This window comes from Typopeltis vanoorti, chromosome 7 (assembly GCF_054136105.1).
Source record: "Typopeltis vanoorti isolate ZY-2024b chromosome 7, IOZ_Tvanoo_1.0, whole genome shotgun sequence".
Classification (NCBI taxonomy): Eukaryota; Metazoa; Arthropoda; class Arachnida; order Uropygi; family Thelyphonidae; genus Typopeltis; species Typopeltis vanoorti.
Window position 1 is genome coordinate 12,557,313 of NC_143555.1, and position 15,898 is coordinate 12,573,210.

A 15,898-nucleotide genomic window follows, 5' to 3' on the forward strand; every position below is an offset into this window, starting at 1 on the left:
TCTGACCCAGCTCTCAGATCCATAAGTTAAAACTGGTTTGAACACTGTCTTGTATACAGCCTAATTTAGTGTTCCGACTAATTTTTCTCTTATTCCATATGAATTTATTCAATTGTACAAGTGATACAAAAGTATACAGAGGATCTGAAATAGAATCAGATCATTACCTTTTAATTGGAAAAGTAAAATGGGAACAAAGATGGAAAACAACAAAAAAAGCATAAGGAAAACAGAAATTTTGAATCTTTCAAAGTTAGACTTTTGGACGACAGTAGTATTAAAGACTTGTACCAAAAAAGAATAAAGAACTGGATGACAAGTATAAAACAAAATCAGAACATAGAAGAAGAATGGTCAAACCTAAAAACATAATGACAAAAGCTGCAAAAGAAAGTTTAGGAACAAAGAAAAAGTGGAAAGAAAAAGAGGCCTTAGGGACTGGGATGATGAAATTAAATGCATTATTGAAGAAAAGAAAAAAGCATATAAAAACTGGCTCAAACTAAAAACAATAGAATCAAAAATCGAATACAGCAGAAAAAATGCAATAGCAAAAGCAGCATGCAGGAGAATAAGCAGAAACAGATGGAAGAATTTTGTAACAAAATTAGAGAGAGATTGTACGCTCAAAAGACCTAATGCATATAAAATCTTAAAAGATCTAAGCAATGAAACTAGAGAAAAAGCAGATATTAATACCATTAAAATAGAAACATGGCAAAATTACTACCAAGATCTGTTTACTACCAAGTTTTGAATGTTTTCATCATACCAAGATGGTATGATGAAAACATTCAAAACAGAAAACTACCCTTTGTAAACATCTCTGATGACTTGGAAAACATCACTCTAGAAGAATTAACAGAAGCATTAACCCAAAGCAAAACAGAAAAGGCTCCAGGAGAAGACAATATAAACTTGCAACTTATCAAATATGCAGGACTTGAATTCTCACTCAGGTTACTTAACTTTTATAATATGATCTGGAAAGAAGGAAAATGCCCACAAGATATGATATGAATTTGTAGAAATTTGTAGATATGAATAACTATTGCTTTGGACCAAAGCAATAGTTATTCATATCTACAAAAAAGGACACAAATCTGATTGTAACAATTATCGTGGAATCAGCTTACTTAGTACCTATTATAAAGTATATGCAAAAATCTTAGCATATAAACTTAAACATATAGTAGACCCAAAATTAATAGAAGAACAAAATGGATTCAGAAAAGGCAGGTCTTGCACAGACTCTGCATTTACATTAAAATTATTAATTGAAAAACACAGAGAAATGAACATAGAAACACACATAGCTTTTATAGTTTACACCAAAGCATTTGATAAAATTATCAGAGAAAAACTATAGGAAATCCTAGAAGAATATGAAATACCAAACCAACTCTTTAGAGCCTTATATAATATATATCAAGATAATAAAATATCTGCGAAGTACAATAATTCAAGATCAAGCTGGAAACCAATAAATCAAGGAGTAAGTCAGATTTGCCCTCTCTCACCAATTTTATTTAATATATACATAGATAAAATCATAAAAGAATGGAAGATAACTAATGAAGGAGGATTCAAGATAAACTGTAACACCAGATTAGCTACTCTTCTTTTTGCTAATGACCAAATAATCCTTGGAAATAATGAAGATGAACTACAAAAACCATTATGGAGTCTAAATAATCTGATAAAAACATATGGTATGGAAATATCAACCAACAAAACAAAAGTCACGGCCTTCAAATGTGCTAATCCAATAAGAAGCAAAATAGTAATAAACTATTTTTAATAATAGAAATAATAGAGCAAGTAAATACATTCAAATATTTAGGTTGCACAATGTCATATGAAAATGAAGCTGATATAGAACCAAAGATATCAAACTTTTTAAAAGTAACAGGCATTATAAATAAAATTTTTAAATTTTATACAAAAACCAATTATATACAAAAACACACATGAATAACAATCTACAATACAGTAGCTAAACCAACCTTACTTTATGGCAATGAGATATGGACAATAAAAAAAGCAGATGAAAGAAGAATTGAATCATCCGAAATGAAATTTCTGCGCAAAACTGAAGGAGTCACAATAATGGACAAAATGAAAAGCAGCAAAATCAGAAAAAAACTTGGAATTACAACCTCCCTAAATGAAACAGTTATTTGCTACAGAGAAAAATGGAAAGAACTCATACTAATATTGAATAGAAGCAGAATACCTAAACAAATTCTAAATTACCACCCAAAAGGTACTCAATGCAGAGCAAGACCCTTAAAAAGATGGAATGAGTCAGGAACAGGCCACTTGGCCTATAAGCCTGGAAAGATGGAAGAAGAAGACTTCTTACCATACCAGCTTTGTTGATTCTGTTGTCTATTTCGATATTTAATTAACCATCTTCACTAAAGCAAAGAGCTGACATTAACATCAATTCTGATAACATGTTTAATAAAACTTTCCTTCATTATGTGATCCATATAGATAATGAATAACAGAGGGGATAATGTACATCCTTGTCTCACACCAGATTTAACATTGAACCATCTTCATGTACTTCCTTCAATTCTAACTGCTGACTTACAACTCAAATAAAGACTAAGTATTGCTTGATATAATGCCCCATTCACACCATATAACTGTAGCGTATTGAAAAGCTTCTCTCTTGGCACCTTGTCATATACCTTTTCCAAATCGACAAAACTTAAATACAGATTTTTGTTATATTCCCATGCTTTCTCGACTATTTGTCGTAAAGTGAAGTTCTGATCCTGACAGCCTCTATTTGTCCTGAATCCAGCTTGTTCATCACCAAGCTTTTCTTCCACAATTCTTCTCAACCGTTTCAAAAGTATACTTGCATAGATTTTGCCAGGAACACTCAGTAGGGAAATACCTCTGAATTTTCACATTCAGTTTTATTTCCCTTTTTATATATGGGCACTATGAGAGCTCTACTCCAAACATTGGGAATTCGTCCCACTGTCCAAGCTTTCTGAACTATGCAGTGCAGCCACTGTAAGACTCTTATACCACTACACTTCAGCATTTCTGGTCAAATATCATCTACTCCTGCTGCCGTTCCACATTTCAAGCCTTTGATGGCTTTTTCTACTTCAAGTTTGGATATATATTCCTGACTGCATGCATGGTCAGTGTTTTTTTACCACCGTGCTGTCATCACTGCTTGTTTCATTTAGCAATTTTTCAAAGTAATTACTCCATACTTCAAGGATATCTTTTTCTCCCGTTTTCACCTCACCTTTATCGTCTCTAACTCCTTTTACAGCACTCTTTCCTCCATTCCTAAGCTTCTTCAACAACCTCCAGAATATCTTACCACCTTCTTGATATTTATTTTCTATGTTCTTGCTAAAGTCCACCCATGACTTTTGTTTATCTAGTTTCACACAGTGTTTAGCATTCTTGCATTTGTCTCTGTATTCTCTAAGAGCACAAGATGACTTATTTGCCAGGAACTTTTAATATGCTTTCTACTTTTTCCTTCACTGCCTCTTTAACTTCCTGTGTTCACCAAGGAGTTCTGATTTTTTTATCCTTGCAGACAACCTCACCACATGCCTCTCTGGCTGAATCAATCAATGTTTTCTTCAGAGTTTGCCTCTGAATTTCCAAGGTTCGATTCCTGTGCTCAAAATCTTTCATTTTTTCTTCAATAATCTTTGTGTATTTTAGTCTACAGTTCACATCTGAGAGCTGCTCAACTTTTATTCGCTTTAAAACTTTCTTACATATTATTCTTTTCAATATGAAATTCAATTTTATCCTTCTCAAGACTAAATAGTGATCACTTCCAATTTCAAATCCTCTGTACACTCTGGTGTCCTGCACCAGGGAGAAAACATCACTATCAACAATAACATAGTCAATGAGACTTTTCTTATTCCTAGCCTCTTCTCTCCATGTGAATATGTGCACATTTTTATGTTGGAACATGGTGTTAGTAATAACCAGTCCATGTTCTGAGCAGAAATCCAACAGATATTTGCCATTATTATTGGCTTTGCTCTTTTCTCCAAATTTTCCCAAAATATTTTTGTATGTCTCACAATCATTTCCTACTCTGCTATTTAGATCCCCAACAATGACCAACTTTTCCTTTTTCATTGTGTCAGTTGCTTTTTCTAAAGCCTCAAAAAATTCCTCCACTTCAACCTTAGTAGAACCATCTGTGGGATGGTTCTACCATAGGCACAAATAAGTCTCATTGTCCAGTTCCCCATTCTCATATTTGCCCACATTACTCTACTTGAGACTGACTGCCATTCAAGAAGATTAGCCTCGTATTTTGTGTTGAATACTATGGCTACTCCTTCTTTTCCTTGATTGTCATGGCCTGAATATAACATTTTGTATTTATTGCTCAGAAAGATCTCACCAGTTTTTGTCTTTTTTGTTTCAGTCACCCCTATTATGTCGATCTGGTACTTATCTAATTCCTCAGCTAGCTCCATTTCTTTGCCATTCAGGCTTCTTATGTTGATAGCACCGATCTTTAACTCTGTGATGTTGAGTTGGGGTTTGTTTTCACATTTGTTCCAGTAGCTGACTTTTCACTGCTCGCCCTGGTTCCCTGGCGAAAACAACTGGGGCAACGCCCCAGCCGGCATGAAATTTTGTCATGTTGTACCATCATTTTTTATTTTGGTTTAACCAATAAGAATACAATTTGGTCGGCTAAATCCCAAATTGCCAGCCAATCCTCATTCGTTTAGCATCCAAGTAGATACCCAACAGGGGTGCATCACAAGAAAGTGAGGATTGAACATTAGGTCAAAAGCCCTGGTCGGTTCTCTGCATTCCTTTAAAGACTATGTGGAGGTCTCCTCTCAGTTATACAGCTTTGAGCCTTAAGCACCCTGCTATAACTATTTTTATGTTATATATTAACACATTCATGGCAGACTATGATTCATGCAAGTTATGTCTCAAGCAGGACTGTATTTTAGTGCCACAATAAAACCTTTACTTTATTTTCTTTGCAACCATGCAGTATGGTGTTCACTCCAGTTGTTTCCAATTACATTAAACACTGTTTTCTACTAAATGCAGTATACATTGTGTCTCTGTACTGTTTTAGTGATACCATAAAAATTTACAAAATAAAAATTTATTTTGGCTGCATTTGTCTAGTATGGTGCTTGTAGAGAGAGATGTATTTCACTATACAGAGTCATTTACGTCTAATACTAAACTACCGATATGTACTGGATAGGCAAATAGAAAGCACGAGACAAATTCTTCTCTCCTACAAGAAGACGAAGTACAACACAAGTCAATTTGTCTCTTGCCCTTGCAAATGTATTAAGGAAATCATGCTAGGTTATATTCAACTTTTGCAGATATCATGTTCATCTAAGAAGTAATTCAAAAAAAAAAAAAGTCTTGAACCCAAAAGTAAAAAATAAAAAGGCTCCTTTTACTCTTCCACAGTTAAGAAATTTAAAAAGATGAGAAAACAAGTGCTGAAAAAATACCGAAGCTGTGCCAAAGACTGCTTGTGATATTGGATGTTTTTCCACTTGGTTATACTAAAGATGCCAAGAAATTATATTCTTGGTTTAATCCTTTATCAAGTGTAAGCAAACAAAATTTGTGCCTGAAGTAATTTCAAGACTAAGCAACTCGTACATGGAAGTTAATGATTTCAACATCACTTACCTCAGTATCCTAAAATGCAAAGCACATATGCTTACAGACATGTATAATGCTATGCATTATGGGAAGGGTCACTACCCAGACCCGTTTCGACGTTTATTGAGGCCTCATCAACGGGAGCCAGACCCAGAAGTGATACCAAGGTAATGCAGAAGTCATATTTCCATATACAAGTAGCTAAAAGGTGGCACTCTTTATTATTAAAATACTCTGGATTAGAGATAGATGTTGAAAGTTTTTCCACTTGATGTACTAAGGCAGAGTTTCTCAAACTGTTGTCCGCAGAAGGTGAATAGGTGTTCCGCAAGAAGTACTGGAATTTGTCATTTTAGTTTTCTAAGCATTTTTCATGAATAAATATTTTATAGTAGAAATATTCTGAGGAGGGGGTGCTTAAGGGTCAAAGCTGTATAACTGAGAGGAGACCTCCACATAGCCTTTAAAGGAATGCGGAGAACCGACCAGGGCTTCTGATCTAATGTCCAGTCCTCACCTTCTCGTGGTGCACCCTGTTGGGTATCTACTCGGATACTGAACGAATGAGGATGGGCTGGCAATTTGGGATTTAGCCGACCAAATTGTATTCTTATTGGTTAAACCAAAATAAAAAATGATGGTAAAACATGACAAAATTTCATGCCGGCTGGGGCGTCGCCCGGTTAAACAAGGCCCCCGTTGTTTTCACCAGGGAACCAGGGCGAACAGCGAAAAGTCAGCTACTGGAACAAATCTGAAAACAAACCCCAACTCAACATCACCAGAGTTAAAGATCGGTACTATCACTGTAATAAGCCTGAATGGCAAAGAAATGGAGCTAGCTGAGGAATTAGATAAGTACCAGATCGACATAATAGGGGTGAAAACAAAAAAGACAAAAATTGGTGAGATCTTTCTGAACAATAAATACAAAATGTTATATTCAGGAAATGACAATCAAGTAAAAGAAGGAGTAGCCATAGTATTCAACACAAAATATGAAGCTAATCTTCTTGAATGGCAGGCAGTCTCAAGTAGAGTAATGTGGGCAAATATGAGAATGGGGGAACTGGACAATGAGATTTTTTTGTGCCTATGGTCCCACAGAAGGCTCTACTAAGGTAGAAGTGGAGGAATTTTTTGAGGCTTTAGCGAAAGCTACTGACACAATGAAAAATGAAAAGTTGGTCCTTGTCAGGGATCTAAATAGCAGAGTAGGAAGTGATTGTCAGACATACAAAAATGTTTTGGGAAAATTTGGAGAAAAGAGCAAAGCTAATAATAATGGCAAATGCCTGTTGGATTTCTGCTCAGGACATGGACTGGTTATTACTAACACCATGTTCCAACATAAAAATGTGCACAAATTCACATGGAGAGAAGAGGCAAGGAGTAAGAAAAGTCTCATTGACTATGTTATTTTTGATAGTGATGTTTTCTCCCTGGTGCAGGAGACCAGAGTGTACAGAGGATTTGAAATTGGAAGTGATCACTATTTAGTCTTGAGAAGGATAAAATTGAATTTCATATTGAAAAAAATAACATGTAAGAAAGTTTTAAAGCAAATAAAATTTGAGCAACTCTCAGATGTGAACTGTAGACTAAAATACACAAAAATTATTGAGGAAAAAATGAAAGAGTTTGAGAACAGGAATCAAACCTTGGAGATTCAGTGGCAAGCCTTGAAGAAAGCCCTGATTGATTCAGCTAGAGAGGCATGTGGTGAAGTTGTCTGCAAGGATAGAAAAATTAGAACTCTATGGTGGACACAGGAAGTTAAAGAGGCAGTGAAGGAAAAGAAGAAAGCATACCAAAAGTTCCTGGCAAATAAATCAGCTTGTGCTCTTAGAGAATACAGAGACAAATGTAAGAAAGCTAAACACTGTGTGAAACTAGATAAACAAAAGTCATTGGAGGACTTTGGCAAGAATATAGAAAATAAATATCAAGAAGGTGACAAAATATTCTGGAGGTTGTTGAAGAAGCTTAAGAATGGAGGAAAGAGTGCTGTAAAAGGAGTTAGAGATGATAAAGGTGAGGTGAAAACGGGAGAAAAAGATATCCTTGAAGTATGGAGTAATTACTTTGAAAAACTGCTAAATGAAACAAGCAGTGATGACAGCACGGTGGTAAAAAACACTGACCATGCATGCAGTCAGGAATATAAATCCATACTTGAAGTAGAAAAAGCCATCAAAGGTTTGAAATGTGGAACGGCAGCAGGAGTAGATGATATTTGACCAGAAATGCTGAAGTATAGTGGTATAGAAGTCTTACAGTGGCTGCACTGCATAGTTCAGAAAGCCTGGAAAGAGATACGAATTCCTGATGATTGGAGTAGAGCTCATAGTACCCATATATAAAAAGGGAAATAAAACTAAATGTGAGAATTACAGAGGTATTTCCCTACTGAGTGTTCCTGGCAAAATCTATGCAAGTATACTTGAGAAACGGCTGAGAAGAATTGTGGAAGAAAAGCTTGGTGAAGAACAAGCTGGATTCAGACCAAATGAATTCAGACCAAATAAATTCAGACCAAGGGAAGATCTGCTCCTGAGGCTGTCAGGAGCGGATCTTCACTTTGCGACAAATAGTCAAGAAAGCATGGGAATACAACCAAGATCTGTATTTAAGTTTTGTCGATTTGGAAAAGGCATATGATAAGGTGCCAAGAGAGAAGCTATTCAATACGCTATAGTTATATGGTGTCAATGGGGCATTATATCAAGCAATACTTAGTCTTTACTTGGGTTGTAAGTCAGCAGTTAGAATTGAAAGAAGTACAGGAAGATGGTTCAATGTTAAATCTGGTGTGAGACAAGGATGTATATTATTCCCTCTGTTATTCATTATCTATATGGATCACATTATGAAGGAAGTGGTATTAAACATGATATCAAAATTGAAGATGTTAATGTCAGCTCTTTGGTTTATGCGGATGATGTTATACTTCTAAATAAATCCGCTACAAGTCTGCAAGATTCTCTGACTAAATTGAATAACTGTTGTAATAGATATGGTATGAAGGTCAGCATTAAAAAGACAAAGACAATGAAAATAAGCAGAATCATTGAAAATGTCAACTGTGTTGTGAATGGAGAACCTGTGGAACAAGTAAAACATTTCAGCTATTTAGGCACGATTTTTAGTGAAGATGGTAAATTAAATATAGAAATAGACAACAGAATCAGCAAAGCTGGTATGGTGGGAAGTCAATTGAATAAATTCATATGGAATAAGAGAGAAATTAGTCAGAACACTAAATTAGCTGCAAGACAATGTTCAAACCAGTTTTAACTTATGGATCTGAGAGCTGGGTCAGAAGTAAAATACTTGACTAAAGACTAGAGACCGCAGATATGAGAGTCCTGAGAAAGATTATAGGCGTGAACAGATGGCATCAATGGCAATATCATATTAAAAATGAGGATATTAGGAAAGAACTAGACATTGTCAGCATCCAGGAATGCGTTAGCAGAGCTAATCTCAGGTGGTATGGTCACTTAAACAGAAGGCGAGGAAGGATTACCAAAACAAGTGTTCTCTGCCAGGTTGGCAGCAAAACGACCCAGAGGAAGACCAAGATATAGGTGGATTGATACGGTACAAAGTGCCTTAGACGATAGGAATATAAGATCTGATAATGTTGGAGTCTTGACAAGTAACAGACTGATTTAGAGGAAAATTGTAGATAGGAAGTTAGTAATGATGTAATTTTTTCATGTAGTACTATCATATCCTGTACACCCCTGGAGAGTACATGGCAGGAATTTGATGATGATGCTATCAAATGAGCAGTATAAGGTGTAGGTCAAGAGGCCTACATATTATACTTCTCTTTCAGACATTAAAGCGCACACTTATTTTATACATCCTCTCCTAACATCCTTTTTTATATGCACTTCCTGCTTTTCAAGATTCATCCATCTCATGCTCAATATTCATCTAACCTTAGAAATAGTCTGATTATTATAACCATCACCACTTACAACTTACCTCTCTCTCCTTGTTCTCCTCTTCTTCACTAATCTAAGAACAGCTTCTGGCTGGGTGAATCAAACCTCCACATTGCCATCAACAGCCATACATTTGAATCCTACCATGGTATGGATGTTGACTCTTCAGTAGTCAATGATGATTATCACTGTCACTGTAACAGTGAAGGGATAAAGAGCATTAAGAATTGCAATCTATATATGGCTTATCATACAATACCAATGCTGCAGGTCCCTTAAATTTTGTGGATGGAAACATTAAAGAAAGTCTACTGACAATTAGTGTTTTCATCAGTTGTCAAGAGCCATAGCTAATTTAACTACAAAATATACAAGCAAAAAAAAAAAAAAAAAATCATTGGAGGCAAATAAAAATAAACAACACACAATATAATGTGCATTTCATGTAATGCATAGAGGATTTCAAATCTGAATGTATATATAAAAAACTGAATAAATATTCAAGATATTACTTCTAAACATACCCATTACTTTTCGGAAAATATTTCTCAATCCCTCTAACTTCTTCCTGTCTGAGAGCTATCTGTCTTTGTACATCATGGTGCTGTTCCCATTCTTCATCTGAAGATGGTCTAGAACTTGAAGAGAAAGAAAATTATGTCTTTTAAGTAAACCACTATTTCTTAAAAATGACAAAAAAAACCTCCAAAATATAATAATTTTAGTATTATTTCCAGGCCTCTACAGAGTCAGACAACTCATTGTGAGAAGCCAAACTCTAAACAGATGAAAGCACATATCATACCTGCCTTGAACACATTGTGTGTGTGTGGGGGGGGGGGGGGGGTGATCACCATCTACTCCAGCAAATGCATTACTAGATTCCATGATTCCATTTATTTATCACTGTCCATGCAAAAAATTTACTTCTAACTTCATTACACAACCCATGAAAAGACCTCTCATTCTCTCAACTAATTATTCAATACAATATTTTCCTTATATCTATCTGACAGATTCCACTCGGCTCAACATCCACCTAAACTTGCGTTTTAATCATAACCACCCACACACACTTCTTTTGTTACTGCCAAGCTCTGTCTCATTTATAGACACTTTCCAGTGTTTCTTTATCGTTCAGATCTGTACAAGGAATTCTAGGTGTGGCCTGATCAACACATTATACAGTGGCACCATCACCTCCTCATCCTTATTTGCCATAGCCCTTTACATATTGACAGCAAATTCATCGTGTAACAATTAAGGGAAGGATTCAAATTTTATTTAAAAATATTGTCAAAATATTACCATCTCTGCAGTTAGGTAGCCATCATTCTTCCTTTTATTTCCTATTATCATATTTTTTACTGATGATCCATCAGTGAAACTAAGGCACACATACCAATATAATGGGTGTCTCACCAAACAAACAGAAGTTCAAAATTCCAATTTAATTTTTTTTTTATGATGACCTCCAGTCATCAGTCCAAGCAATAACTTCTGTTTCCAAATTTCAAGACAATTGTAAAACCACCAATGAAAGAATGGAAACCTATAACCATATTTAGTACTACTAACGGTATAAAGATTAGATGATGAAAAACCTCCTCAAGAGACCAAGCACATAAACTGCCTTCAGACCTGCAATAAGCAGGTGGAAATCTTGCACACCAAGTAATGAAAATAATCCACCACCTAGAGTTCATAACACCTATACCACAATAGGAATTGCACACCTACAGCCTTTATGGTAGAGAGCAAAAGGCACCATTCCCCCCACCCCCCATTCGCACATGACCAACCAGCTGAGCAAAACTCCTCGACAGAATTCTACTTTCTTCGAATGACATTAACCAAAATGAGAAATCTTATATTCCTTTCTTTTAGTGTTACATGGTGATCAGCATTCATTTTTGAAATTATGGATTCTACATCCGTGTTAAAATAACTCTTTTTATTATCCCGAAGTTTCAATTTTCATATCAAGATCATCATCTGGAGCATACATAAATATACAAGACAAGCTGTGTTACATTTCAAACCGTAAGCTAGAGAAACAATGATTTGATCACATGCTACTCACTGGCATGACCTCTAGTGAAAAAAATAAATAAATAAATAAATAAAAAATATTACATCAAGCTAGATTTAATTTATGATTACATGAATAAACATTCTTGCTTACAAATAGTTTTCCTTCCAGTAACAGTGATGTCCTATTTCTATTATTACAATGATTTTTGATTTAAAAAAAATTATTTATAAATTACAACATGAATAAACATTCTTTCTTAAAGATTTTTTCTTTAACAGTGATGTCCTATTTTTTAGCATTAAAGTTGTTATTTTAGATTTGGGATCCTGGATTTTCTACAGTCCTGTTTATAGTTGTTCTTAGAGAGGAAGGATTCATTGGACGAATATATGCCTTCCACGTGTATGGGATTTTTAAACCATCATTATTGTTTAGATTAGGGTGGTTGATAATGATCTCACAAGTTTCCTTCCACAAGATAATTATCAACCACCCCAATCTAAACAATAATGATGGTCTGAAAATCCCATACATATGGAAAATCCCATACATATACAACACTCCAATATTCGTCCCACGAATCCTTCCTCTCTAAGAACAACTATAAACAGGACTGTAGAAAATCCAGGATCCTAAATCTAAAATAACTTTAATACTAAAAAATAGGGCATCACTGTTAAAGAAAAAATCTATAAGAAAAAATGTTTATTCATGTTGTAATTTATAAATAATTTTTTTTTAAATCAAAAATAACAATTGTAATAATAGAAATAGGACATCACTGTTACTGGAAGGAAAACCATCTGTAAGCAAGAATGTTCATGAAATCATAAATTAAATCTAGCTTGATGTAATTTTTTTTTCCCCACTAGAGGTCATGCCAGTGAGTAGCATGCGATCAAATCATTCTTTCTCTAGCTTATGGTTTGAAATGTAACACAGCTTGTCTTGTATATTTATGTATGCTCCAGATGATGATCTTGATATGAAGATCGAAACATCGGGATAATGAAACGAGTTATTTTAACACGGTTGTAGAAACCATAATTTCAAAAAAGATATCTTATATGAACATCATTTGACAAACTTATATTTTATTAGTAGGTTAAGCAGATTTGCTCTTCTAATTTATTAAAAGATGAAATCATCAAATTACTGATATGTACCCTCAAATGGTGTGCAGGATGCTATGACAATACTTACATAATTAAGTTTACATTATAACTAATTCACCATCAACAAGTTTCCCCAAAATGTCTGCCATTTGTCAACACTCCAATATTGTCAGAGCTATATTTCGGATTTCGGATTCCTAGGTCACATTTAACTGTATACTGTCAATACCTATATCTGAGTCTATTCCACCTAAACGTGAGTCTTCCTCGGGATCTTTTTTTATGCCACCTTGGCATCAGATACCTCTTTTGAAACTTTCTTTGCAAATTCTATTTAAATGACCATATCATCTGAGATTAGCTATGCACATGCATTCTTGAATGCTAATAATGTCAAGTTCTCTCCTAATATATATATATATTCATTTTTCATATTATTATACTTCTGATGCCACTCTTTTCACTCCCTTAATTTTTTTCAGAACTTTCATATCTGCAGTTTCTGGTCTGATCTACAGCTCACCTCTACATAACTTAGAACTAGTTTCAACACTATCATGTATACCATTAGTTAAGTTTTGGCTAATTTCTCTTATTCCATATAGAATTATTAAATTGGCTCCAAACCATACCAGTTTTATATATGCTGTTGTGTATTTCGATATTTAATTTGCCATGATTACTATCATTATTATACAAGTACCTCCATGAAGTCAGAAGATTCACTGTTCGAGACCCATTACTTACACAAGACCTATCATACCTCTCCTTAAACTCATTCACTGACAAAGCACTCACAACCACCTCCGACAACCCATTCCACCCTCGTTAAAAAAATCAGTTCTAACACCTTGCTAACCACACTTTCACACAATTTCCACAGATGACCATGTACTGAAAAGTGTTCAATGTCAATCTTATAAAATTGCTTTAATAATTTATATGGTTCTATCATGGCTTTTCTTTTTTTTTTTTTTTTTTGCCAATCAGCTAGTTTTTGAAATCCACAGACCTTCGATCTATTCTGTTGTGTATTTTGCAATATAGACCTACAATCTTTGTCACTCGCCTCTGGATTCTCTCCACCACTTCATCTCCATGGAATCTAAGTGTCCAGATCTCCAAGCAGAAGTCCAGATGTGGCCTTAAGGCCTTATAAAAGAGGAACAATAACCTCTCTATTCCTGCTTATTAGTGTACTTGTCAATAACCACATAATCTGATGTGTGCTGTTTTGGCTACTTTGCAATATGCCCTCTAAACTTCAACTTCCTATCCACTCAAAGTCTATGATTTCATCACGTGGATAGGCTTATGTGTTCATCAGACATGTTGTAATAGGTTTCACGGTATAATAAGAACACAGATGGTTAAGAAAATAACTATTTATTAACTTAAAGCTAATATTTCACTGGTATTATATCCAGCATCTTCAGAGCACACAACACAAAGTTTGTTGTTCACTGAGAACCACAATCCAGTGTAACAGTGGGGGCTAGTATAAGTGATTGCAGCGTGCAACACAAGACTAAAGTCCTAATATGCCGCCATCTAGGTAAAAAAAAAAGGTTACAAAATAGTAGTCAAAAAAATTCAAATTGAAAAAATATAAATTAAAAAATATTAATTTGGTCTTAGGATGACCGTCTCCCAAATCTTTGGTAGATTTATACAGCCATACTTGTTAAGGTTTGGAGTATGTTTTAAGGCTTCTGTTGATTCCAGGAACAACCTCTCTGACTTGTAGAAGCTTCTGTGCATTACTTTTGTTTCTTTCCAATTGATCCTGTGTGCAGAGGTATCCAAAGCATGGTCTGCCAGGCCCGACTTACCATAGCAAAAGTGTCGGATATATTTTTTATATATATCCGACAGCTAAACAGGTTGGCCTTCTTAAAAAGGTGCCGAGATAGCAATTTGATACCAAACTGTATAAAAATTAGGAACAAGTTTCACTCGGCCAAAGCCCAACGTATTTATAAAAGAGCGAGTTTAGCACTATTACGGGAACAGGTATACGCTACTCGCCGAGAACTTTCAAAAATAAATTCCTCGATCAGTGTACTTCATGATATATTATCTGACATTTTGAACCCGCAGCTATGGGACATTTTGGATAGAATCTCCAACTCTACAGCCAATAAAGAATTTATTGGTTCAAGTGTTCTCTGCCAGGTTGGCAGCAAAACGACCCAGAGGAAGACCAAGATATAGGTGGATTGATACGGTACAAAGTGCTTTAGACGACAGAAATATAAGATCTGATAATGTTGGAGTCTTGACAAGTAACAGACTGATTTGGAAGAAAATTGTAGATAGGAAATTAATAATAATGTAATTTTTTTCATGTAGTACTATCATATTCTGTACACCCCTTGAGGGTACATGGCAGGAATTTGATGATGATGATGATTATCGAACCCTCTGTTTTCTAGAATTTTAATGAGTTTGCTTATTATTATTGTGTTCAAAAGTTTGTTTGAACTCGATAAAACAGCAGTAGAGTTTTTTATTTTTGTCTCTCATAAGATCTGCTAATCTGTTTAATGTGAAAATTGCATCTATTGTGCTTCTGCTATTTCTAAATCCCATTTGCTCTTCTTCCATCTGTTCTTCATAGGAATGTTTAACTCTGTCTTGAAGAATTCTAATGAATATGTTATAGCAATGGCTTAGAAGGGTGATAGGTCTATAGTTAGTGCAGGATCTGACAACTCCTTTTTTTTGTGGATGGGTATGATCTGGCCTGTTCTCCATTCTGTTGGTAAATTTCCTTTCTTTAGTATTTTGTTGAACAGTTCCCTTAGGTAATTTATTATGCTTTCTCACCCTTTTTCTAGAAGTTCTTTTTGAATGTTGTCTATGCCTAGTGCTTTATTATTTTTCATTTGTTTGATTGCTCTATGTATTTCTTCATTTAGTATGTCTTTTGTGTCATAAATTTCTTCTGGGTTGAAGGCATCTTGATCTATGTTGATCTAAAATATAAGTACATAATCATTAAATTCTGTGTACAGCATTTAAGTGAGTTGCCAATTAATTAAATAGTTTCCATTGGTGGTTCCAGACCCCCCACACACACACTGTCCAATGTATTAACTGCAATCACATAGGATTTTGTA

The 15,898-nt window shown here is 34.8% G+C and overlaps 1 protein-coding gene across 1 annotated transcript in view; it reads right to left on the reverse strand.

The window, feature by feature from the left end:
• Positions 1 to 15,898, reverse strand: part of LOC150104487 (transmembrane protein 120 homolog) — a 281,398-nt gene that overhangs the window by 235,348 nt on the left and 30,152 nt on the right. The window contains exon 3 of the mRNA XM_090395665.1: positions 10,151 to 10,264. Within this exon, the coding sequence (XP_090251791.1) occupies positions 10,151 to 10,264 (114 nt within the window). The remainder of the gene's footprint in view (positions 1 to 10,150; positions 10,265 to 15,898) is intronic.